General features: G+C 35.6%; 1 protein-coding gene across 3 annotated transcripts in view; it reads right to left on the bottom strand.

The window, feature by feature from the left end:
* Positions 1-22,794, bottom strand: part of abd-A (abdominal A) — a 156,485-nt gene extending 133,691 nt beyond the window's left edge. For 2 of the 3 annotated variants that reach the window (XM_083111092.1, XM_083111093.1), the window contains exons 1-2: positions 22,086-22,794; positions 18,772-18,804 (exon numbers count right to left, since the gene is read on the bottom strand). In XM_083111092.1, the coding sequence (XP_082967218.1) occupies positions 18,772-18,804; positions 22,086-22,494 (442 nt within the window). In that variant the 5' untranslated portion in view covers positions 22,495-22,794. The remainder of the gene's footprint in view (positions 1-18,771; positions 18,805-22,085) is intronic. The other variant, XM_083111095.1, reaches the window with a different exon arrangement.
* Between the last annotated feature and the right edge of the window lie 3,566 nt (positions 22,795-26,360).

Below are 26,360 nucleotides of genomic sequence, written 5' to 3'. Positions count from 1 at the left end.
TGTGGATGATATGATGAAGGAACGCTCACAAACACCCATGCCTAGACCAAGATTCGAACCCGTGACCCCTGGAGTTGTAGCGCAACGTGCTTTTTAATAACAGACTAATAATAGCTATTCAAAGATAAAAAATACGCTAACAATAGTAAAGAAAGCAATTACAGTACATGCTGTAAGTAATTTAAAAATATATAAATTTAAATAATTAAAACAGAAGTTATTTCATAGCCCTATTATATTGGGAGTGGGGGGATACAGCCCCCTTCTTTGGACTAGGTTAATATTAATAGATAAATTATAAAACGGAAGCCACCCTCACCAAATTTCCATGCACGCCACTGATCGAAGCCTCTTATTTGCTTCAAAAAGGATATATTTGATATGAAGTCGGTTAAAACGGAAATGCTTCTATTATCACATGCAGATTTACACGAGCAAACCAAACAGATGCGAAATTTAACACTGCGGATCACACGGGTGGCAGCAAGTTTACAGTTAGTGGAAAAATTCTCATCAGCGCTGGCAACATTGTTATGCCTTCTAAAAATGGATCGTAAAATGAGTTGCTTCCATAGTGCACCTCATCAGGCGAAGATTACACGATAAGAGGCATTGCAATAATGACATCAAAGCTTAACGATCGGGCAATTATGATTATGAATCATTTTAACGGCCATATAAATCAACCACGAACCAACTAAGCATGCCACTTTCGGGCATATTCTCACACGTTGTTTAAGGTCACAGTTCGGAAACGAACAAAACGACTAACAATTTTCCCTCATTAACAAAACGAGAGGGCACGCATAAGCTTGACATCACACATATACACATGGGCATGTAATACAATGTAGTTGCATCTTGCAAGTTTACTTCGCACCATGATCAACTAACGGAAACATTGTTTACATAAAACAACATTGTTTCTTCCGAAACCGCTTTCCAAATACCGTTGCCAATGAAGTCATTTTATCGGCAATGTGAAAGTAAGTTTTTGCTGAGATTACCGTTTCGCAAATGTGGGTGCACTTTTTTCTGTGCATTTTCCCATTGGCAATTTCCCACAATGAAGTCATGACACGTAATAGGATATAAAGACGATATTTTTATGTAATGGAAGTATAAATAATTATACTCTGCATTGATGTCGATAAGAAAAAAAGTAGTGACCTTCATTAGTCATACAGCACATAATAATATATGAAGATATGGAATGCAGGGCTCTTATCACATTTAAAGAGCTTGACCATTTCACGTTGGTTCTGCACCTCAAGATTAATAGTGACAAAGCGGATGAATGATGAGGCACGCTACAGTAACCCCTCCAACACAGAGGGTGGTAAAACAAAACATGTGTATCGTATAATTCTTCATAAATCAGAGTGGCCACTCTAGGACCATGATAAAATTCAAGTAGACTTCCCGGTTTTCAAGGCGAAATTTCCAAAAATTTAAGGGCACAAAAACATATATTTAAAATATGTAATGTAAGGTGAAGAGTTTACATTTGCCATTTCACATACTCAGATTCGAAAACCATCTACAAACACAAATGTTACAGGATATACTAATTTACAACAAAACATTAATTGTAATAAACTTCCAACTCAAGTTTGCCTAGTCAACTTCCAATATACCTTAGTTTGGAATAATTTTCAGTCAGCTAGATAGATTGTTCTGCAAACGACACTAACAAAGTAAAGGAATTTAGAGAATTGTGTTTTATTTTCCATACAGCTCTTTCCTTTTCCTTCTTCGATAAAAATAATGTAAAAACTGTGAAAAACGTGCCTCAGGGCATTAATAAATATGTATAAATTCAATGGGGCTGGGAATAATAAAAGTTGCAATTTTTCACGTCTACTGAGAAAAATTCACGCAAAGTTCACGTATAATTCCCGGAATTCAAGGAATTCCCGGTGAGTAGCCACCCTGTAAATATAACCTATACAGCTGATAGAATTCCGTTCTTAAATTTATATATCTTAACGAAACACAGTATGGTCCTGCACTATTCTTCGGCAGCCGTAAGCGTAATTGGTTGTTTGACCGCGAGTTCCTTCGCAGGCAAACGCGGCAACAGAGGGTCACTGCCATAAAGGCGGTCTCCACGCCGTATCCTAGGCCGTCTCGGCTATAGGGTACACAGAATTTTTTTCGGAGGGGGGCCGGAATGGTAAAAGTGGACATCATAGGCTGGTTATCAATAGGGGCGAGATACGCTATAAAACATTTCTTAATTACTATTTGTAACCTTTGTTACAAGACAACAACGGTAATCTGAGGTCATTTTAAGGGAAGTTGGGTTCTTCCCTAGTTGTTCACTGCTTTTATTTCAGAATTTTGATTTTATCAAAATTTCAGGAGGGGCTGTTACTTGTTAGGAATAAAGTTTTAGCACAATCTCAGTGTAAAGTAAATTAATTTCTTTAAGACGAAAATGATCCCCACAAGTGTTCTTTTAGCACGCAGGTAGGTATGTGAAATAAAATCGGTGTCATCTTTAGGCCACAAGTATACCTAAATGTTATACATGCAATACAAGTATTGTTTTATTGTGTCTCCCTTTTAACAGGCTTGTTTGCTCTGCAATTATTAATGAGTTCGTGGCTGTATGGCTCGTAACTTCGCTGTACAACATCCAGAGAGCGCATGCAAGTCACAACCTTTTTAGCATTCTTGTATGTCATCCCTCGTGTTAGCATGTGTTGTATAATTATGTTTTAAACTTTCTCATGTGCTACGCCCACGTAGGCGACATAAAATCGCGTCATATTGGCACAGAAAGACCGCCCAATACCATCTCGAGGTTACGAACAAGAAGGATAAACTTCCTCCTTACATTATGCGTTTGTGCGCACGCAGCGCCACACTGTGTAGAGCTTGAAATCGCTTTCGCTCGGACCCTACCAAATAGTAGAACAGAATCCTGAGTCTGCACGTACCAAAATCAAACAAGCTCAAAAACCTCAAATAAACAAACAACATTTAAAATATCTTCTACTTTCTAACTTATGTATAATACTTGTGAATTCTTATCCAAAAGACAATTTTAAGATTTCGCTCACAAGATAGGATAACGCTACAGCATTGCATTTAATTTTAAAAATTGAGCTTCTGGGGTACTTTCACGTCCCATATCCATTTATTATCGTAACCTTACTTAACCGATCCTCATGCCATCTGGTGGCGAGAGAGAATTGAAGCCCGCACACTTCTTCGCTTCTGGGCCATTCATGAGACTGAACAGATTATGGGGCAAACCTTACTCATTATCCTTGGACACCAGTCCCCCCGCCAAAAAAAAACATTCCGTATAAATTTAACCTTGTCCATTTAGAGGGTCAAATCACATTTACCCCAACCAAATTTTCTGTCTCTCAAGTAAAACCAGACAAGAAGTAAGACATTACACGTCGATCAGCATTAAAAATAGTTCGTGTCCGATTCTTGCACGTAAAAACGCGTTCACCGCTTGTAACGATCATAATACATTTGAGTACGACATAAATATTCGGCGAGCTATATAATAAGCATTTATGTGCACAATAAAATTCCACCTCGCTTACGTTTTATTTATGAAGACCCACCCACAAGTAACTCCATAGGCTGGCTGGCAATAAACAAACACTCTCCGGCCGCACTTTGGTACGAAAGCACCATGATTTGAAAAACAAAATACCCATTTTGATGATTTGATAACTCATAAATTCAATGCAATTATCTTCTTGAATTAGAAAACATATTAGGCAAATGTTTTTACTGATAGACGCGCAACTCAACGACGCAGTTTGTTTTATCAGAAGTGAATTCTCGCTACACTTCCTTTGGGAACATGCCTTTTTTTTCGCCGCAAAAGCGTTCCCCTCCTTACCTTGAAGAACTGCACTGTTTCGCATGGTTGCCCAAATGTTGCGAAGAGAACTGTGGTCGACTTGTTTTCGTGATCTTTGGTGGTCTGCTAGCTGGACTGCGTTCGAGAGGGGGAGAGGCCTTATACTGGCGGTCAGAAAGCAGTTATATACACGGAAGAGAACCCGACCAATATAGACAATGAAAAGAAACTTCGAATTATGTTACTAACCAGTACTGTTTGAGTGCAATATCTGCCCGTATATTTCGACCGACAGCTTCGTCCTTGCCTAACTACTGACATTTAAATGTCCTAGTTTATCTACACAAACAATATATTGCTTACAAAAGGTCACGATGGTGAAAAAATACAAGAATTTTAAATGCAATCCGACTGGAAGACACACAAGGATGATACAATCAACATTATTAACCATAATATCAAAATTTGAAGATACGTTCTCAACTACCGGGTGGCCAGAATTAAAGTTACCCAACTCACAGCCCTCGGTAGCCTGTTTGAGGCATCGTAGAACTCTGAAATTTGGTGAATCCAATATGCAGACCATGGGGAAGAGGATGGCGATTAAAGAGTTCAACCGCCACCAGGTTGAAATGTGGCGCTGTACTTCCATGATGAGTTGTACAAAAAATCACGTTAAGTGATTTAGCTGTTATTAATTAGAAAGACATTTGTTAGTGGCTGGAAGTTGCGAGAAAATAATCTCTCGTTTGTTTCAAGATTGCAAGGTAAAGGCAAATCCATAACCAATTGGAACAGTTTACGTCATTATTACAACACATCATTGAAGTACAGCGCCACATGTCAACCTGGTGGCGGAAAATTGAACTATTTTTATTATTATTATCGCCATCCTGTTATATATATATACGTATATTTGAAGCAATGAAATTTGCAGGATTGTAATTTTCATACAGTTGAGCAATTGAAATTAGGCTAGACCACTGCTGATACAATAAAGTGTTAAATGCATTGGACGAAAACTCACTTTCATTAAGTGTGACGAAGAGGTTGGATCAGGAACTGATGAAATAAATTATGGGCAAACACACATTTTCGTTCCTTGTCCAGGATCATCTTCTTCATACTGCTTTACGTTAGTCATTTTAACACATACAAGACGGAAATATATACTAATTACCAACAATACCAATAAATTATTTGTATCTAAATCCTTTGTCAAAATTTACATCCACTTTATGCGCACATAATTTAATCAGGGCCGTTTGAGGTATGCATCGGACCCGAGAGGCCATACAAGACAGGGCAGCTTCTAATGATGACAAAGTTAATCACTTTTTTAGATGGTGCTACATGATAATCTTGTGTGACAGATATTATTCATTAAATTTAATATTTTAGTTATCACATAATAATTACTTGACTATTATATGAATTACCACAATAAATTTCTAAAGTTTATGCAAAGAATCTAGTAGGCATACGTGTAGCCTATATATTATCAAACCCAAGACCACAAATTCAGTACATTTCATGACACCTATACTTGGCAAAACAAAACTAGGAGGACGACAGAATTAGCGATGTTGCCAGGTCGACGTTCATAACTGGATTTGTTGGAAGGATTGTAACAATTTATGTTCCTGTCATAACTGGATTTGTTGGAAGGATTGTAACAATTTATGTTCCTGTCTTCCAGATATTCTGATATCTGCATATACGGATTATCCGTTGAGTCCAAAACGGATATCGGATAACATGATATCCGTATACATCAGTTATCCAGATTTAAAATGACTGATGTTATAGGCATTGCATAAATTGAACAGTAGTCAACAATTTTTTGTAAGCTGAAAACATTTAACACTGTTGCATGTAGAGGCATCTACAGAGAAAAAATATCGTGGGGTGCATGACAAGGGTTCCATTTCAAGGGTTCCATAATAAACAGAAATAAAAGCACAGTGGTGATTTAAATATCGCCATTTTTTCTCTCCATTACTAGTATTATTACTTCGAGAATATTTTGTGGGATGTCGGCGCGCGCCTTGGTTCTGTGTAACATGAAAAAACTAACTCCTCATGCTTACCTTACATTCATTTCATGCACGAATCACTAAGGCACCTGATAAACGAAAGCATGGTTCCTTGTGTGATATATGATAACTCTTGGACATTCGAAATACGATAGTAATTGCCACCTAATAACTTATGCATGTGAAGACTGCTTCTAAAGGGCAGCTAATTTTAAAAACAGTTACCCCTTCCCCTACATGTAAGATAGTTTTTTTTTGTTTTCTTTCGTTATTCACACTTTCACATTTTTTTCAGTATCTCAGTTTTCTCAGCAACTGGACAAACACAAATGCCCATGCCTTAGCCGGGACTCGAACCCGGAACCCCTGGCGTTGTAGCGCGCTGTGCTAACCACTCCGCCACGGAAGTCGACTACCCTAACCTAAACACTGAGCTACCGAGCCGGCCTGGCCTCGCCCGATTTTTTGCTATCCCCGTTTTACCTGCGTGGAATGACGACCCCATGCAGGTAAAACAGCGATAGCGAAAAATCTGGAGAGGCCAGGCCGGCTCGGTAGCTCAGTGGTTAGAGAAATGGCACGGTATGCCAGAGACCCGGGTTCGATTCCTAATCGAGCCTGCATTTTTCGCTGAAAATTTCTACGTAGTATATCTCCTGTGTGTGCCTAATCTACAATAATTAACGAATGTTGTCTATCTTTGATTTCCACGAAATAATGACATTTGTCTTCACCTATTGGGCCAACATTTGGGAAAATTATGTCTTCAACTATTTGGAAAACATTTTGGAAAATGTATCTCCACTATTGTCCTTTCTATCTTATAATGCGTGAAATAGGACAAATGCAGCTCAAAATATGCAGTCATCATATATTAACATGACATTATAAACCACACAATTAAGTTATCAGCACTGTATGGTATATACAATAGCATATTTATGCAATAGTGTTAATTTTATGGCAATATGAACAAACTGTCCTCTACTATCTGTTGAGTTTATCAATGCTAATAAGAAATAATAAAAGCTTGACATATTGCCAAGCAAGACTTGATGTCCAATGTAGCCAGAACAACTACAAAGAAAATTCCTTAACCAGTTATTGTTAACACTGGTGCATCAATTTTTGTATCGTGAATGAAGCATTACAACATTACATGGATCCATTAAGAAATTATGTTGATAATTAAATTTCTTAAAAGTATATTTTGGCATAATAATATAGACTCATCTCAGAAAGTAATATAGTAATAGTAGCAATTTTAGATATACATTCAAGTCTATATATTCTGATAAAACATAAACAATTTATCGCCACTAATAGGATTTTTTATAAAAATTAGAAAAAATATTTGGACATGATATATTCGCTTGCAGATTAAATTCACATTTTTAATTTTAAATTTGAGTACGGTATTCATATTTAATAAACCATAACAGTAGGTCTTAAAGAATGTACTTTATTCCCTTTTCCCTGTATTCCTGTTCCGTATTTTGTAATTTTCGTGAATATTCCTGTTTTGACTGTAAACATGGATTAAACAAGATATCAAATCAGATTGTTACGGGAACAAAAGTAAAAAATTTAAATAATGAACTACGTATTAAATAGGTCTATGTAGGTGACGTTTTCTTCACTGTCGAGATTGTCCATTTAAATATACATGGGAGTGAATATAACAATATAAATATAAAAATGGAAACAATGAATTTGCCATAATAACACCAACAAAGGCGATCGATCTTATGAAAAAGCATGCATAGTCAATAAAGGTAACTAAGAAACGAGTTAAATCCATTGTCACAAGATGTAGTTGACAACTTCAACAAAAGGCAACAAGAATGTATCCATGTTGGATGCAAACAACTCGATTAACATCGTTCTAGTCTCTTTAAAGATGCAGAAATATGTAAATATAATAATAAAACAGGAGAAGGAGATTGCAAACACAATGTTACTTACAAACTTTACATGGAGAATGAGCAATTAAAGGGTGTGTGGAATTTCAAACTTGTGTCTGATGGTATACAGACTGTCTTCAATGAAATGTTCGAGTGACAAGTTCACATTGATATTACGGTATTTATTCCTTTTTCGCATTATCATTTCAAATTAATTCAGCTGTGGTAATATAAATATCACATCCACAGCTCGCGAAAATCATACATATAATATAACACGAAACCAGGGTTTTAACTATTATTATTTTTTCTGCTTATAATGTTGGTGGATCGAAGAGCCATTGCGAAAAATTTAAAAATAAAGTTTTGAGATTCATCAACACGGTGATGTGTTTTTAACTCATCATTTACGTCGCCTTTTTCTCTATTTAAACTCATCGCGTAGACGAAAATGAATGGTGAAAGAAGATTACACCAATGAAGGAACCTTTGGTCGGACCGGGCGTCGAACCCAGAACTTTCGGTAGCGAAATCAACAGTCGACCACTCAACCCATTAATATTATATTATTTAGTCTAAAATATTTTTCATTACACAAAATAATGTTCCGCTTACGTAAGTGAAATAATCGTCTGGAAAATATTGAAATCCTTGGGATCGAATAGCTAGTAATTTTCAGGGCACATAGCACTCACGTCATAGATGCAGAAATCAGAATGGGACATTGTATGTTGTATGTCTAATAAAGCAAAGTACACGATATTTTTTAAAAAAATCGGATGATTTCAAATCAATCGGTGATTCTGGAAGATTTTTGAATGCTGATGACGGATATTACATATTTTTTTCCCATCACGTCAGGATTTTTCCCTACATCAGATAGCCAGCCCTACACATCATTAAGTTCAATCAACCCCCTACATTATAACATTGTGTTGTGGACCATTTTGTGAATGAAATTTTTATAAGCGATTTTGAAATGGAACTTATAATCGAAGTTTACAATTTTCATGTCAATGTGTCTTGTGAAGACAGAAGGTGGATTAAATGCTTATTGTTCTATGCGCATTTATAGTTCAAAATGGGAGAATTTGTATTCTAGAAAACCAATATGTTACCATTATCCAAACAGAGCCATCTATTGATAAAATGGTGGAACTACACATATTATTGTGAAATTAAGGCAAGTTAATATATTGCTATTTTCTGGAAAAAAAAACTAGACGTGATGGGTTAAAATGGTTTTAATTTTTGGAATCAGTATGCTGAAATTATTCAGAGCCAACAGTCATCCAAACCAATGCTGTCTGTCTTCTTGTTAAAATAATTATACTAAATCGTTTTGTTTTTACATTGAAATATTTGATTATAATTTATAATTAAAAATCACATACGATTCTGCAGTGTCGTGTCGAAGGATAATCGTCGTAACAGTGACAATCTTGAAACAGATAACAGATGAACCCAAGAAATATGTGTGGTACTCAAGATTAAAGAGACAGCAACGGCTTACGATAACAAAGCGTCAGATGGTTGTTTCCTATTTTACTCGAAAAATGACACGGTTTTCTCAATTGTAATTACTACCTACTGTTACTGAATTATCACCATAATAATGTTGCTTTGCATGTAACGCAGCCGCTTTCTTAATAATGTGACTTATAAAGATACTAAATAACTTGCTAGTGATACTACAATTCTTCATATGTAATAAAGAGTAGTATCCGTGTAGATTTATATAGCATAACTATTTATTCATAAACCAGACATTCGCCTAATCTAACAAGGTAAAATACACAGAGGTTGACTCGTCTGATATTTTCTTTTGTGTTGGAACAATCGTGTGACGTAGATGAACGCCCTATCAAATTTGCCCATAACAGCAGGTGTGACGTAATTCTTTAAAAAAATTCTCTTGCGCAATTAAAGTAATGCATATTGTATGTGTGCTTATTTTGATTTGATTCTTGTTATTTAGCGTTGCTTTTCTGCCACTTTTGGCTAATCGCGACGATAAGGGCGAGAGATATGGAATGGATGAAGGTACACTCAGAAAGAAAACCAATGCCCGGGCCGGAATTCCAATGCGGAAACGTCGTATCACGGTCTAGTAGACATTCTCGCACAGATTTCTTCTCGTACAGATGTGCAACTTTTACTTCGTTGCGTCACGAACTACCAACGCCACCTGCGTGCAAGATGTCACACTACAGCTGGTGATTGGTAGTTTGTTTACAAGATTCCCTACTGGACAAGTAGGTCAACGTAATGAAGCCTGAACGGCTTAATTGTAACCCTGCCCCTTCTTGAGAGACAATTGCCAACAATGTACATTTCCTGGGCCTCTTTATTCTGATTTGCTGCCGAACCAAGTAACGTGATGCCTGTTTCTCTGTCGCACGTCAATTAGTGTCTTTGTCATTGACATTGGACCTTAAGTTCCTAACGCATACCTGGCAACACTTACGATAACATTTCTTGGCTTTACTTTCGGTTCAGCACTACCAACGTTATTCTCTACCTTGTGCCACAATGGAGATAAAATGTCTGGCTCTTTTTTTCAATGTGAATGCATGCATATCTATATATGTTTCACCTTTCAGGAACATATTTCATGCTCAATGTGGAATACATGCAGGGTTTTCCGTTTACAAGAGTTAGTTGCTATGCAACGCGGCATATTATGATAGATGTTTTGTGATTAATATGACCGATTTTTGTAGTTGAACAGTAAAAATTGAACAATATGATAAGAGTGATATAATGCAAACGTCATGAAGAAATACTTTGAATTTCCGAAATAATTACAAATTAATGTGAAATTTAATTATTGCCGAATTTCATTGGGAATATCAAATTTTATTTATACATGTTATTTTCCCAGCTGAGTAAATAATAATGGTTTGGAAGTAGCAGTGGATTATTTATAAAATTTTCTTCTCATGTCTGGATAATTAGGATTTTCACTCAGTGTAGCATTATATTTAGTACTGTTAATAACAGTTAATATAGTTTGAATGGTGGTAGCTAGTAATGTTCAAGGCTTGCTCTTTAGTCTATAGTGAAGTTTTATAATTCGGTTATAAAAATGGTAAAAACTTATTTGCTTGGGAGATGGGTAAGAATTTATCGTTTATTAGTCATTGCGCTCACACAAAAATGGACCAAACAACGGTTCCGGAGTATACACATGTGCGGATAGTTAGTTGTATAAGAATATTATTCTTCAAGAAATTAAAGCATTCTCGTGACATCATGTAATCGTGTTGGTTGAATATCCTGTAATGGACCCACCTTTTAATACCCTTAGCAATTAACATGTTGAAATTACAAGAGACAATCAAGTATATGTTATATTACTACTATAAAAATTGACGATGAAATATCAAAACAATTGCAATTAGCAGTAATAAATGGCTACTGTACAATCTTATTTCGAGGGGGAGGTTCTGTTTGCAGTTCACGAACCGCAAGATGGCATCTCGGTTGCATCTTAGGAATAAGGGTAATGAAAACATGAACGCGCTACATTGCTACGTAAGGATTTGTAATTTTACTACATAATTAACGTTTACAAGTAACATTCATAACTCTTGGCACTTTAATATATCAAACGGGTAAAGCTTTTTATTGCAATTACTGGAAATACATCATAGTGCAATTACACACGCGTGCGCCGACATGACCTCCCGACATCATCACCGAAGGTTCAAGGTTCGAATCCTAACCCGAGATTGGGCATTTCTTTGCAAATCTTTCTTCACCATTGCAATCTCATGGTCGCGAATAGCCTACGTGGACAGAAGAGCGACGTCAGTTCAGAAAATAGAACAATAAACCTATTTTAAGGTGCAGGCGAATACAAATTTTGCTATTACTTTCTGCATGAAATTGGCCAGTTTAATTATTGATATTATTATAAAAACACAAATGCTGATTAGTATTGTTTTTCATCAGGCCCAGGCTTCATCAATGTCATCCTCACCATCGCGATTAGCCAAAGGTTGTAAAAAGGAGACCAAATATCCATAAGCACTGTGTGTATGCAATTTGATGAAATTGTAATATTTTATGTACAACTCAATTTCTCTGGCTTCGCAAAACAAAATTGAATGAATATAATAACGGACAATTTTCTAGTTTAGGGAGTCTGTATATAAGTATTTTGAAGCACGGGGGAGTTCAGTCAACAAATATAAGAAAATATGCTGGGGCCTGCCTGCTTCCACAGCGCAATATGGCATTTTATATTGAAACGGTCAGAAATGGTGGAGGTTCAAAGGGAGACCAAATTCTTGCCGAGGCGACTCAGAGCGCTTGAAACCCAAGCGTCAGACAACACAATACTGTTTATGCGAGGGGACTGTCTGCTCCAAAATGGCTGACTTCGCAGGTTGATGAACCTGATGCGTGATTTTTGTTTACATCGCAGGTCTCTCGCGATGCGTGTAAACAGGTCACGCACACCTAGCTGCGTAACGCATCATCTAGCATATATCTGCTTTGTGAATGTCCTTGAAATAGACAGGATTTGAAATTAGATCAGTTTAACTCACTACACAGAAGTTAGGTTCGAACCGTGGTGAGTCGTGGATGTGTCATTGCGTCATTCAATTCATCGGTCGTCGCGGTTAACTCAAAAGGTACGAAAACTACAAAATAATAACAAAGAATACAATCAATAGGGGTAGGATTTTTATGACTTGGCATATTTTTTTCGTAAGGGTGATGTGTTCCCTAAATATATAGAAATTCAGATTGTGAAGAAACTAATTGAATTAAGGTGCTTTCTAAGGGTCATATTCAGCATATTTTCGCCTTTTCAAGAAATATACAGTCACTTTTCCAAGTGGATTCGTTCTTACTCCTATGTTCAGTCGAGGTTTTTTTTCTTTTACTGCAGCAAAGACTCTTTCATTTTTAATTGAAAATTTACAGAAAGTATTCATTGTGCATTTCAACTCATCAGGGCCCATAAAGTGAACTAAAAATAGTATGTATATGAAAATATTTCGGCATAAGTTAGATATTGATGTTTGAAACAGTCTAGTTATAAGAGCATATTTTTCAAATTACAGTGTATATTTAGAAAAATTTTAGGTCATAAGAGCATATTTTATTTTGCATATTTTGGTGATTTTTAGTTCATAAAAACCCTTGCCCTTCAAATGAATATTGCCTTGTCACTAGGCTATAGCCTAAGTCCAAGAGGGACGGCCAAGAATAAGAAGCTGAAGGGGCAGAAGTCACACAGGCCTATTAAAATTTCTTAATGATGTCATAACAACAAAAGAAAACCACATGTCAAGCACTTTTACTTGCTTCTTTCATGAAGGAAGGTACACTCAGAGAACTAAATGCATCATATTGATTGATGCACCAGAATGCATCGATCGATGCACTAAAGTGTGTCTTGTGGCTTCTTCAAAGAATCAAGATTCACATTTGATGCATTTTTGTATGTCGTGAATGAAACATCGAAGTGCATAATTTCATTCAATTGAGGATTTCTTTCAGTCGACATGCACTTCAATAAATCAGTTAGTTGATGCGTTTTGATGCACCAGAATGCATTTTTTTCGATAATGCACTTTAACGTTTCGTCTGAGCTACGGTTAAGTGCATCATCCAAAAAGATGCAGGAAGGTGCATCAAGCAACATCAACTGATGCTGCATTGAAGTGAATGTCGACTGAAAGAAATGCTCAATTGAATCAAATGATGCGCTTCGGTGTTTCATTCACGACATACAAAAATGCACCCAAATGAATCAAATGTGAATCTGATTCTTTGAAGAAACCATAAAACACACTTTAGTGCATCAACCGATATGATGCATTTAGTTTTCTGTGTGTAGAACGAAGAGGTTTGTTGCGTCGTACTGTAAGTTCGAGTGTTCTCGTGTTAAATCTAAGTGTAATGTTTTATCGAAGTTTAATTAATAATTATTTAATCATGTGTGTCTATATTTTAAAGTTTAGAAGTGAAATTAATACAGAGCATGCAATTAATGGACGTCAAGTACCACGAGAACAAAACTAATACTAATGAAAGTAATGTCGCCAGGGCCCAAAACAAGCATCAAGCACTTTACATCACAATAATTTCTGTTTTATATATTGTGCTGTTACAGTAAGAATTATACTATACTGGAATTCATTTTTGTCATTTTTTGAATTATACTATACTGGAATTCATTTTTGTCATTTTTTGAATTATACTATACTGGAATTCATTTTTGTCATTTTTTCTATTTTTCTTAATCGCATGCATGATATGTATTACAATGTTAGTGATCAAATTCATGGATATAACTTATAAGACGATCACATGCACCGACTAATAATTTGGTATGAAAACAATTTTGTATAATTCTAGCGATTCACATTACTCCATATTGTAAAAATAAATATTCCAGATTGGCAGTTTCGGACATGGATAGATAACGCAGTTTCAAGTCGCATTAACATTTGTAATTACAAATCCGTATTGTACAAATATGAGTTGTGTCAACTACATAGGGAAGGTTTGTGCGGGGACCAGCAAATTTTCACAATTGAAAGGAAAATAACGACAAAAAAACAACAACCAAAAAAAGTTCTCAGTAACATCTTAGTTTTGACACTTCTTTTCTCGTGGGACGTTCATGAATGTTCTTCTTCCAAAAACAAACCAGCAAGTTTGTATTTGGAAAAGAAGTAGGTCTATAAAAGCAGGACGGACAAATGACTCGAGTTTAAGCTTTAAGTGCACTTTATGCACAGATAGGCAAATCGGGACTGGACCACATTTTAAACCGGGATCAGAAACACTATGTGCGTCCCGGGTATCGAACCCGGGACCCTTCGATTACAAGATATCACAATTGGAGAATCCCTCAAGATAAACTGGTATTGAAAACTAAAAATATTACAAATAACTAACAATCTTGCATAGCCTGGATGAATCGCTAAAACTAATATTATAAGTGGTTATAAATTTGGGACATAAAACGTTCTCGTAATGTGATGCAAGCAATCCCAATGTTTGTTAATATTTATGGAAAAGCAAAACCAGTGTGTGTTTGTGTATACGTATGGTTTTCCTGAAGCTTCATTAACGGTGGCTAAATATTGCCGTTTTTAACTTTATTGGAAATAAGGTGACCAGGGCTTAAATTTACTACAAAAAGAAAAAAAACATCTGGTTTGGGGCGAAAAAAACAGTAATTGACGGTCAACGGATCGTCAGACCACGCGGCTTGTGACGAAATGTCGTTCGGCAGGTAAAATTACAGTTGGTTTAGGTGAAAGGTAAGTCATACAAACTATGTAAAAATGCAATACTTGGCTGTTCTGTTCGTGTATGTTGTGGCTACTGCACGGATCTTTTAACTTCCCTTATGCAGTTTTGAGAACGAGTGTTTTGAATGTGTTCAGTTTTTACGATATTTGAATATTGGCGTCAAACACGACAACTGCATATTGATCAATACCTATATAATAACGGTTTATAAATATTAAGATGCACTGAATTTTATGCCTACAGCTGATAAAAAGGTATATTTTAATTTAACATTCACTCCGTTCCGCGCAGATCAAAATTTTTCTTTTCGCGCAGATGGTGCGACGGTCGATCTGGGGGAAATCCTCCATGAAAATACCGGCAGATCCCCCTAGCGGTTGGCGCGAAACACCGGCCTCACGGTGCAGAATTTTCGACAAAAATTCAAACTTGCATTCTCGCCATTTTGCAGCAACTCGTTACTGCGAATATATTAGGTACCACTTTCAGATTATCCTACTATTAGGACTGTTGTACAATCATGAATTCATTATACACAATCTTATTACTCATTAATTCAGAAAAAAAATGTCCACGCCTACTAGCTTTTGGTACAGCTTCATTCCGCATTGTAGCATGAGTTTCTACAACACAACTAAATTATAGATTTATTTGCAGTGTGTTATAATTGAAAATAAGTTGCGAAATATTCATTAGTAACAGACACACCTTCTGCAGATGTTGCTGGCATTATAGAAATTACTATAATTTCCAAACAAATTGAATTATATGTAGCAACAGTTAAGCGTGTACAAATAACTGATAAATAAAACATTGCTGCTTTTGTTAAACTACTAAAAGATCATATTCGTTAATCTTGAACAATATTACAAAGAAAATGTACTTAACACCAAAGGAAATTCTTTGTATGTTATGAACAAATCTTCACACAAGATATTCGCAAAACCAGATATTTCAAAGTTTCGGTTCGGAAGGCAGTCAATGCTTTATTAAAAGTTATTATTTTTAGTAATAAATCGTAAAAGCTTTAAAGTCAACGTCATATTTTAATATATTTGTTCATAAAATTTTATTATATTAAATATTCATTTGTAAATTAAACCAATTGTAATTGCTAAAAGGTATGAACAAATAAGAACATAATAAATTTCATTACGTGGGGGGACTGTGTTTGTGATGGGTCTACAAGGATGTATATAAAGCAACTCCTCTCAAGGTTTTTAAAATACTATACCCGTAATACACAAAATAGTTGGTGAAAATAACAAATAAAATGCAATGCATTCTTCATTGTTTGCACTTCTTTCTTCTGTTACATTAAACTCTTGTGCGAATTTTGGGCCATTGATACTCGCATGGTAGTCAAACTGACTCACAGATGATATTAATATCTATCAACTTCCACTTTAAAACTTTTTTATATTGAAATGGAAGATTCTTTTATTGATAATATAAAAAAGCTGATATTATTATTAATATAATTTCATTCGTTCGTTTAATACGCTACCATTGTTTGGGGTCAAATTGATGCTGAAGTTGGTAGCAATACTGGAGGTTCTTTGTTTTTAAATATAATTGATTTATTTTGAACTTTCTTGTTATGCTATGAGACCAATACCCAGTGCAAATTAAACATACTTGAACATTTTTGATGATTTATAAAAACAGTTTTTTGAAATGCTTCTTGTATTGTATTTCCTATTAAATTATTTCATAGTTATATTTCTCCCTCATGCCGAATAATATCTGTCCAAGAAAATATGAGGTACAAAATCAAAATTATCTAAAGAGAAATAAATTTTCTGAAGTACGTTTCTTAAAGAAAGCCTTTCATAGCAATATAAATTTACAGCAAAACGGCAAAAATTTCTACTAATATGCTTATTATTTTACCTTCGATTGATTACAATTTTCCTTGCACCTCACATTACAATATGGTTATAATTATCAAAGATATTGTCCAGATATTGTAAAATACTGAATGCGATTATTAAAAGCAAAGCACAAAAGTGCTTCATTATTTCAAGTGATTACTTTTTGCCCATGTTTTAAGAAATAAAAACAAAGCTTCATAATCAGTTTATAATGCCATAAAATTTGAACAATAGTTGGTGCGAAATAGTTCAAGGAAATGTAATTTGCTAAGGTATAATAACCAAAATACAAATTTCTATTGGCATTAAGAAAAATGAAAATCAAAAAGTTCTCTATTGTATTCAATTACTTCAAATTAAAATAAACAAACATTTGGTATTTCCTCATGAATAAAAGCGAAAGCAATGTTTTAAATTATGCCGTGTACGAATAAATTACTTCTGTAATATATAAGCAGGCATATTTTTTAAAAAATAAATTCTTTCTTGGATTCCGGTGATTAACATTACGAAACAATAGAATCTCTATAGTTCATTTTTAAAAAGTAATTTTTCTGGACGATTTTCACGTTGTCGCAAGCTGAATTTAAAATTATATGTTGCAAAAAATGGATTTTTGCATCTTGAAGAATATATAATAATTCGCAGTAAAATTTTCCCATGTAAGAAATTATTTTATTGCAATGCCACGAAAGTACCGTAGTTTGAAAAAAATTAACCACCACTTAATTAGCTCAAAAAATCAAAACATTTTTTTAAAAATGCTTTTCGCGCGATGTTGTAATTTCACAAAAATTAAATTCTGAAAAAAAAAGCAAAACATGTTTTTCAATACTTATTAGCAATGCTATAAGGTACCAATAATTTGCGAATTTCGGCAATAAATATTAATGATGATGATGATAATAATTACGGCAATGCTACATTGGAAATATATAATGGTTGTTTTAAAACATTAATATGCAAAGGTAAAAATCAGAAATCTTGTAGGACATATTAACTCATGTACTACATGCAAATCAATACAAAGAAATAAATAAATAATATAGGCAGAACTGAAAAATTTGAAAAAAGTTAGTAAATGAAACGAATGCAACGAATCCATGCAAACAAAATATACTACATGCAGACATTTTGCAAAGCACTATTCTCTATTCAGTAGGATAGGAGAATGTAAGCCATGCATGAAAAACTGCACTAAAATGTTTAATAGTAATTATTAAATAACTTTGAAGTGAAATGTTTCAATTTAAGCGTTAATAATATATTAATGAGCAGGTAATAAAATACTGGAATTAGGTATAATATTAATATTTTGCACACATTTTCATCCTGGTATAAATGTAGAGATTTTTTAAAAAACTGACACAATACCCTACAATTTTGTGATTTAATAATATTTTCCAAGTGCCAGATACATATATTTTGCACACAGAATGAATTTTATGCTTCTATTCTGCACTATTTTCCATCAATATATTTAAAAATTTTGAAAAATAAATTAAAAGTATTTTTGAAAATAAAATAAAAATATAATTTTCACTCAATTTTATTATGCCGAAACCAACACAACAAATTCAGCATACTTTCTATTGTTTCATTATGATGCTATTATGTATAAAAAAATTATTATTATAATTATTATTATCCATGCAATCTAATGGGCTTTGAATTGATATTGTCTGTGTGGGGAAAACGAATAAATCTTCCAATGATGTGTTAGGGAAGGAAAGTTTGTTTAAGCAATTATTTTTTAGGAAATATGTTTGAGCAAAATAAAAAATGGAAAAATAAAAATTAAATTGAAAAGAAACAATAGACGCAAATTGTTCACTTACCGCACACGACTCTGTCAAATGGACTCATCCAATCTATAGAGAGATAAATGACATATATGTTACTAACGAGTCCAATGCTTAGAGTATGATAATATATACGTCGATCAAGCAATGAAAGAAATAAAAAAAAGCCTCTCATGTATGTTCATTCAAAACTCTAGTAATAGCTGCTGCATTACAACAATAAGCGACAATTTCTGATAATTAAATAACAATTCCAAGAAAATGCTTTTGGAAAATGAACACAGCAATAGTATATTTAGTGTCTCTTTACTTCGATTTACGAAAACTGAACTATATAATAACTAATATTGAATAGCTGAAATAGTATTGCAGAAATAATAAAAAATATCCTTAAGCGTTCTATAAATAATGTAATAATAATAATAATGTAACATAGGCATGCAAGTCTTTTTCACTAGCAATTGCACTCAAGCGTTAAAAATTGAAACTGTTAAAAAACCATTTTTTATTTAATTTCGCGCTTCATTACAAGCATATCTAGAGAGCATGTTTGCGAAAATAAATAAACAAAAATAAGTGAGGCGAAAAACATATATGATCTGTATGTGGTGTTGGGAGACAGGGCTTATAACGATTACATATAAATAACGGAATGGTGGTTATGTATTTTAATACATATTTTGCGATTTAGTTGCTTCGGTTTCTAAAAATTCAAACAGTTGATTCCCTACCACATTTTTTAAAACAATATATTCGATTATTTAGTTGTGCAGTAGTACAGACAATGGAAAAACAATATTGATTTGTGTGCTTTATAAAAGATTTACATGTTTCATTGATTTCCTTTCCAATGTATATAATATTTCAACACCACACTCAGTCAGCAGTGGGAAAACAAAACAAAAAAAAGCAAGCTACTTCAAAAATTTGAAATTACAGTAAGAATACAGCAGATAAATGCTACAAATATGATACTCATGCTTCATTCTTCAACAAAATATTCAAATAAGCCTACTATTCAACTATGATACGAAACTACTTAATGACAACTACATATTTTCACAAACGTCTAACTAGCGCTTTCGAATGTTAGTATTTCTGGCTAATTTAAGACTTTCAAGTGACTTTATTTTGCGAAAACTTGTTAAAGATCATGCATGTTACAGATTTTAAAAACAACTATTTCCATTGTCTTTATGATCGCGATGCGACATGTACTGTTTTATTTTCCGCAATTATTGTTAATGATTTTATCATCATTATCACAATGGGTGTGTTCGTTTGCGCGCCATGTCATGTGCATTCGTAATCGCTTTGTATCTATAAATGTATTTCGTCTGTCACTCATAGATGTCTCTTGCATCTGTCAATTGCCACAGACCTGCAGTTGGGTCGCTGACAGATGAAATTACTGCGCATAACTGCACCTGTAATAATTTTTCTTTGTTTATACTGTCAATTGGCAACAGTGTTAAAACATAAAAGGTTGATGAAGTGCAGATCACCACCGCCAGATGCGGTAGGGATAGCTAGCTATCAGTGAAGTTATCATTGCGTTTCATCTTGGGCACAGCTGTATGGTAAGTTTTCTTCCCCTCGGGGCAGTACCGCCCCCTTCCTCAACCCTAAGAATGTTACAAAATATGCCGTCACTCAAACCTAACTAAAATTTATCTCAATATTATACATATTATTATTGCATAGTGTATCGCTTTCACGGAATCAAAATATGAAATTAATTCTGTACCGGTAAAATATTTGTACGCTTCTCATTACGTTAAAGAATTGGCGAAAAATTATAAAATATTTCAATTAAATTCTCGAAGTTACACACCACGTTCAACTACAATATTGAACTTTTAATTTAGAAGCGTCATTCATTGTATACTAAAATCGTAAAGAATACTATAGGACATTTACAAAATAATTTAGCATGTATTTTCGCGTCCGATCTTCAAAATTGTGAACAGGAATGTTTTCAAGGCCCACCTTTTTTTCACAATATACCCTTTGCTCCAAATGATTCTTCCTTTCAGCTAAACATGCCCATAAAAGACGTGTTTATGCCTGTTTTATCTGCGTTTAACTGTGGAGCCCTTTGACGAATTACAGCCGTGTGATTTGTGGGTTTCTGAAGCTTTTATGTAGACTGAAAAGTGTGCAAGGGCTAAAACTCATCTGTCCGTTCAACTTCCCTGGACTACCTTCAGTCGCGACTTAGTAACAGGATTAACAAGTTGATAAAGAACTGCACAAGCATCAATTCCTAGACATAACAAACTTAATCTTACAACAAAAACGTCCAGGATATAAATCTCGCATGCTTTTCTTAATAAAAACAAAAAAAGGCATCCTCATGCATCTTTTCATGAACTCCTGAAAGCAAGTAATGCATACAAGTACTTTTGATCCTAACCGTGGGAATACGTCATTTTTACTCTATTGTTTTTTCCCATTCTTTGCAAATTCTCACACGCAAGTCATACGCATAAATGGCCTGTCACGGTTTTAATACTGTGAAAGGTCACTTGTATCTAAGTGAATCATATTGCAATGTTACATTTATAAGTAAATCATGGGAGATTTTTTTTAATTTTAAAGACGCTTTTTTTATCTGTTTTATGCAAAAAGAATGGCGTGGGGTCATTATGAAGGTAATATTATTCGGTACGGGAAGAAAAATATGCCCTTGGTTTAAAAAAAACACTAACACTTGAAAAAATATAAATATGCTGACCAAGGCAGTAATTTATTTTGTTAAAAACATAAACTAAACGTAACGTTTCAACCTTCTAGCAAGGTCTTCATCAGACTCTGTATCAAGTACAAAAGTACTTTTGTACTTGATACAGAGTCTGATGAAGACCTTGCTAGAAGGTTGAAACGTTACGTTTAGTTTATGTTTTTAACAAAATAAATTACTGCCTTGGTCAGCATATTTATATTTTTTCATAATAATGGAAACAAGGCTTAATGGTGTTATAACTAACACTTGAAAATAATGATTGAAATTAGCATTTCTATGTAAAATGACTGTCTACGGTACCAATATCTATGGTGAATTCTGTGGGTGGAATGGGTTATACATAGTAAACGTAGCGTACCTTTATATCTCGTAAAACAGTTCTAGAATAGAAATAGCAGCTCTCTATTCGGCATGCACTGATCTATTTCTTCGTAGATTCGAAATGTATTACGTTACTAGAGAAATAAACACAATTACGGTGTAACAATTGACAAGACAGCAACACAACAATACATAAAATAAAACCAGCAAGCACTAAAAAATAACAATTAAAACCTTAACCGGCCGCGATTTAACATCTAAGGCACAACAATGGTTCACTTACCAGTAATGGACATCCAGGGATATCTTGGTATATCCGGTATCGGCTGTCCCGTGGGCTGAGAGCAGGAATTGAGTGGATTTGTGGGATCGGTAGCCTGGTGGTAGAACTGCGCGGCCGCTGCCATTGTTGAAGTCGTCGTGGCTCCGTTTTGATGACTGAGTGTGTAGTTTACCATGGAATCGGCTACTGGATTTGTATATCGGCAGGACTTGTCGCCATCGGTGAGTGAAGTTGAGAATGGTACCATGGTACTCGACGCTCCGAAAGCTGCGGCGGCGGCAGCCTGCTGGTGCGAGCCCATCGATACGTACGGATACATCCTGGCGTGTTGTGGACTGTAATTGACCACACTACTTGCAGAGTCCGCCTGGTATTTGGGCAACATACTATCAATAAATTTCGAGCTCATTGTCCTAACATAATTCTTTATAGTCACCCTTAACAGAATCCTTTATACCTCCAACTAAATGTAACCTACAGTAATGGGCACACAACGGAACTCTTAGACTTGTAAATAACACTATCCAATCAGGGGACAGGTGTCAAGCCCGACCAATGGGAGCGGACCGGTCCTGAAGATGAATGGCGCGTATACCCTCCCAAGTTTCTTCGTTCAATACTTACTCCACGCGTAGTAGATACTAATGCCATCTGACGGTACCTTGTACGAACTACCAGGAGAAGCCTCACTATAAGGGGCTACGAAGCAAAAAAGGATCACACGCCAGGCAGACCATGCGGCTCAGCTGACGGTCTGTTGAGTTCTGCCCCGCACAGACACAAAACCTAACTGGTAGAGCGCGCGGCAAGAGGGCTTCTGGCGCTTACTCGCTTTCACGCAGCGCTGAGCAGGGGAAAAAAAAGAACCTATCGCATTCCGTCACCATAAAGGAACTGCTACACTGCCTACCATAATGGTCCAGTATTACAGTTCAGCAGCAAGACAAAAATATCTTACGCCTTTAACACCAACTTGTGATAATCCATTCCTTTTCATTCGCACTTGTTTCGATGACGATATCGTGTCCAGGGTTGGGTTTATGGGGCTGATATCCAACTCCGTTTATCTTCTCTATGAAGAACCATGTCGACACCTGACTTTACAATCACAAGGCCAAGGTGTCAGGGTTCGATTCCCGTTCAGGGTGTAGGTCCCTATTCACTCCAGACTCACGTAGGGGCCAGGGGGAGTTCAGCTCCCTTTGAGATGGATTTGTCATCTGTCATAAACCTTGTTACACGATATTGCTTCATCTTAATGTCATGAGAAGGCAAGGGAGCGTAAAATTCTGTCTGCCGATACAGAACATTGAATTATTGCCGGGTTCTCAGTGGCGTGCCTACAGGGGGTTGATGGGGGTCATAACCCCCGCTTTGGCCCAGTTTTCCTAAAACAAAGAACTTCAAAAGGCAAGACGTAAATCCAGGTTACACCACTGCGGGCTCTATATAATAAAAACCATTTCAATCAAGAGCAGATAACAGTGACTGAAGTGTTGACTGTCCCTAACATCTTAATTTAATCTAATCGTTACTTATCCCCATCATCTCGATTAACCACGAGAGATAAAAAGCGACAATAAATGAACCAAAACATAAAAAAAAGGAACGTCGAAGATTTGAAAATATGGATAAATGAATACCAAAGCTGGTTTGATTTTTGTTACTTTCTGCTACTTTTGGCAAATCGCGACGATGAGGATTAATGATGATGAAACTGATGAAGGGACAGTCAAAAAGAACACCCATGACCAGGCCGGGAGTCGAACCCGGGATCCCTCAGTCATACCAAATGTATGGGTTCATAAAAAAGCAGGAGTCATTTCAATCCCTTATTTTCTTTTCCAAGTTCCTGGACACGATACTACAAGAGACTAGATTATTATTATTATTTGAAATAAGCATCGTTAAATTGATGCAAAAAGAAGTAGTATTTGCCGATCTTATGCTGTGCCACGCGCAGGAAATTAGGTTCCTCGTTTGAAACCAGTCTTACGTCTATGCCTAAAAGTTAACTATCACGCATAATTGTTGCATTAGTACGGCAGTGTTCCCAGCCATTCTGGCTAAAAGTCGCTAAAATTGACAGAAACAAATCCTAGAAATGACACAAAATGTCCTGGACATCCAAACAACAGTGTTACCACCTTAGTATTTTTTAAAAAAAAATGTTGAAATAATGAAAGAAGTGACGTTTTCACGTGGAGATGTGAGCAACATTACCCGCGCAGTATTCAGAACAATCGTATTAAAAGAAAACATTCACGAATCGCCTCAACAGCGTGTTCGCAAAAAAGAACTGTACAGTTGTTATATTGGTGCAAAAAGGTTCCAAAAAAAGTTTTGGGAAAATGTACTTACCAACACAGCAGACGCCATATTAGCTCGTCTAGGACCCTGGGTACACTGAAATGAAAATAGAAAACTCATTAGACAATTTGAAAATCACGGGAATGCCTATTGCACAATATTTGCAAAATAAAGGGCAAGGCTTCAAATGTGTTCTCAGACAATTCAACGATACGCCATTCGGCTTGCAACAGAGGGTGTTTGTTCGATGCTAAATTGAGAAGATTTCATAACACTTAGGCAAGGACGAATTTAGGAGGGGTCCTGGAGGTCCGCCCCCCCCCCCCCCCACCCTAGTACTAAAAATGTACTTTTAAGCATTTGTTGTTCTGTAATCCATGGTTATTCATTTCCTATGAACTTGGAAGTCAAGGATTATTATATTTGTATCATACTGCTTTGAAGGACAGTACGAAAGAAGATTTATGCACACTACTCATGGGCATATTTAAGGGGGGGGGGGAGGTTTCAACGGGTCCAAACCCCACCCTTTTGGTTCAGTAAAATTACCGGATTACCTGTTCTATCCACTTGTTCATAATAATTTCTTCGTACTTATTATTCTCCAAAATTCGAGACGTATAGGACGAGATATGCATGGGAAGGAAATTACGAAATTCCACACACCAGATGGGACTGCAGACAAAGTGTCTGCAATTTCCTGATAGTGACGGAATTTCTGCGATACGAAACTGCATTGGGACTGTCAAATCAGTTATAATTTCTACTCATGATAACATACATAAAATATTAATCAAGAACTTCAGTTTTCGTCAACTGGATCTAACATCCTTTTTTATTATTCAATAAATATTCAATTATTTATCTATTTGATATTAATTTCATTGTTTTTATACAAATTTGACAGTCTCAAGAGGACGTTAACTAGGTAATAAATATGTGCTGTTATATTGATATTTATGTAGGCTACCATCTTTTTTAAGAATTCATGTAACAATAAAAATGCAATAATAATAAATTTACATATTTTAATGGATATTCAATTTCATGACTTAAATTTAAACATTTATATTATTATTATTATTATTATTATTGAGACACTTGGTTCGGACCCCCCCCCCCCGAAATATATTTCTAGATACGTGCCTGCACTTAGGCGCCAAAGGTGACAACTTGGTCCGGCAATGTGTGCTTCAATAGCAAAATGTCACTTGCTAGAACACACATCTGCACGATTTTTAATCTGTGTCCATAAGTTACACTTCCACGTTTGACAGAATATGGAACCCACATTAATTCGTAGAGCTTGGCCAAGGCAAGAATGTCCCTGTGGCGCTGTAGTCGCAGGGCTAACAGACCCAAGAGAAGGGGAAACGAGAGGACAAAACAAATGACTGTGCATTTTAGTTCGCGAGTTTCCCGTGGGCATACTTGTCTTGGCTAAGCGGTACTGCGGTCGAGAGTTCGAATCGAGGCTGGTGCATTTATATGTGGTTGTTTCCTGTTGAATTTCCTACTCATGTACAGTCATCTGCAAATAAAAATGAGACACAAGCTCCTAGAATACTCGCTTCTCTTCAAGGTGTGTTGCCTAACTCAGAGGCGAAAAGTGGATTTTAATAGCAAATTTTCAATGGCAAGTTATACCAACGCCGTAAGGTTAGGCAACACACCTTGCAGGGAAGAGAGTATTTCAGGATATAGGTGTCCCATTTTTATTGACGGTGACTGTACAGTCTTGGGCTCGAACAGAATCGTCGATCCCCCTGGGCCGACACCAGTGGCGGAATGGTTAGCGCAGGGGCTACGACGTCAGGAGTCCCGGGTTCGAATTCCTGCCTGGGAATCGGTGTTCTTTGTGAATGTCTCTTCATGAATTTCATTATATAAATCAATCATCCTCATCGTCGCGTTACCCAAACGAGGTAGAAAAGCGACTAATTAACAAAAATCAAATGAAATCAA

Source organism: Lepisma saccharinum, chromosome 24, assembly GCF_977018435.1.
Source record: "Lepisma saccharinum chromosome 24, izLepSacc3.1, whole genome shotgun sequence".
NCBI classification, from domain to species: Eukaryota; Metazoa; Arthropoda; class Insecta; order Zygentoma; family Lepismatidae; genus Lepisma; species Lepisma saccharinum.
This window is presented reverse-complemented; position numbering and strand designations above follow the sequence as displayed.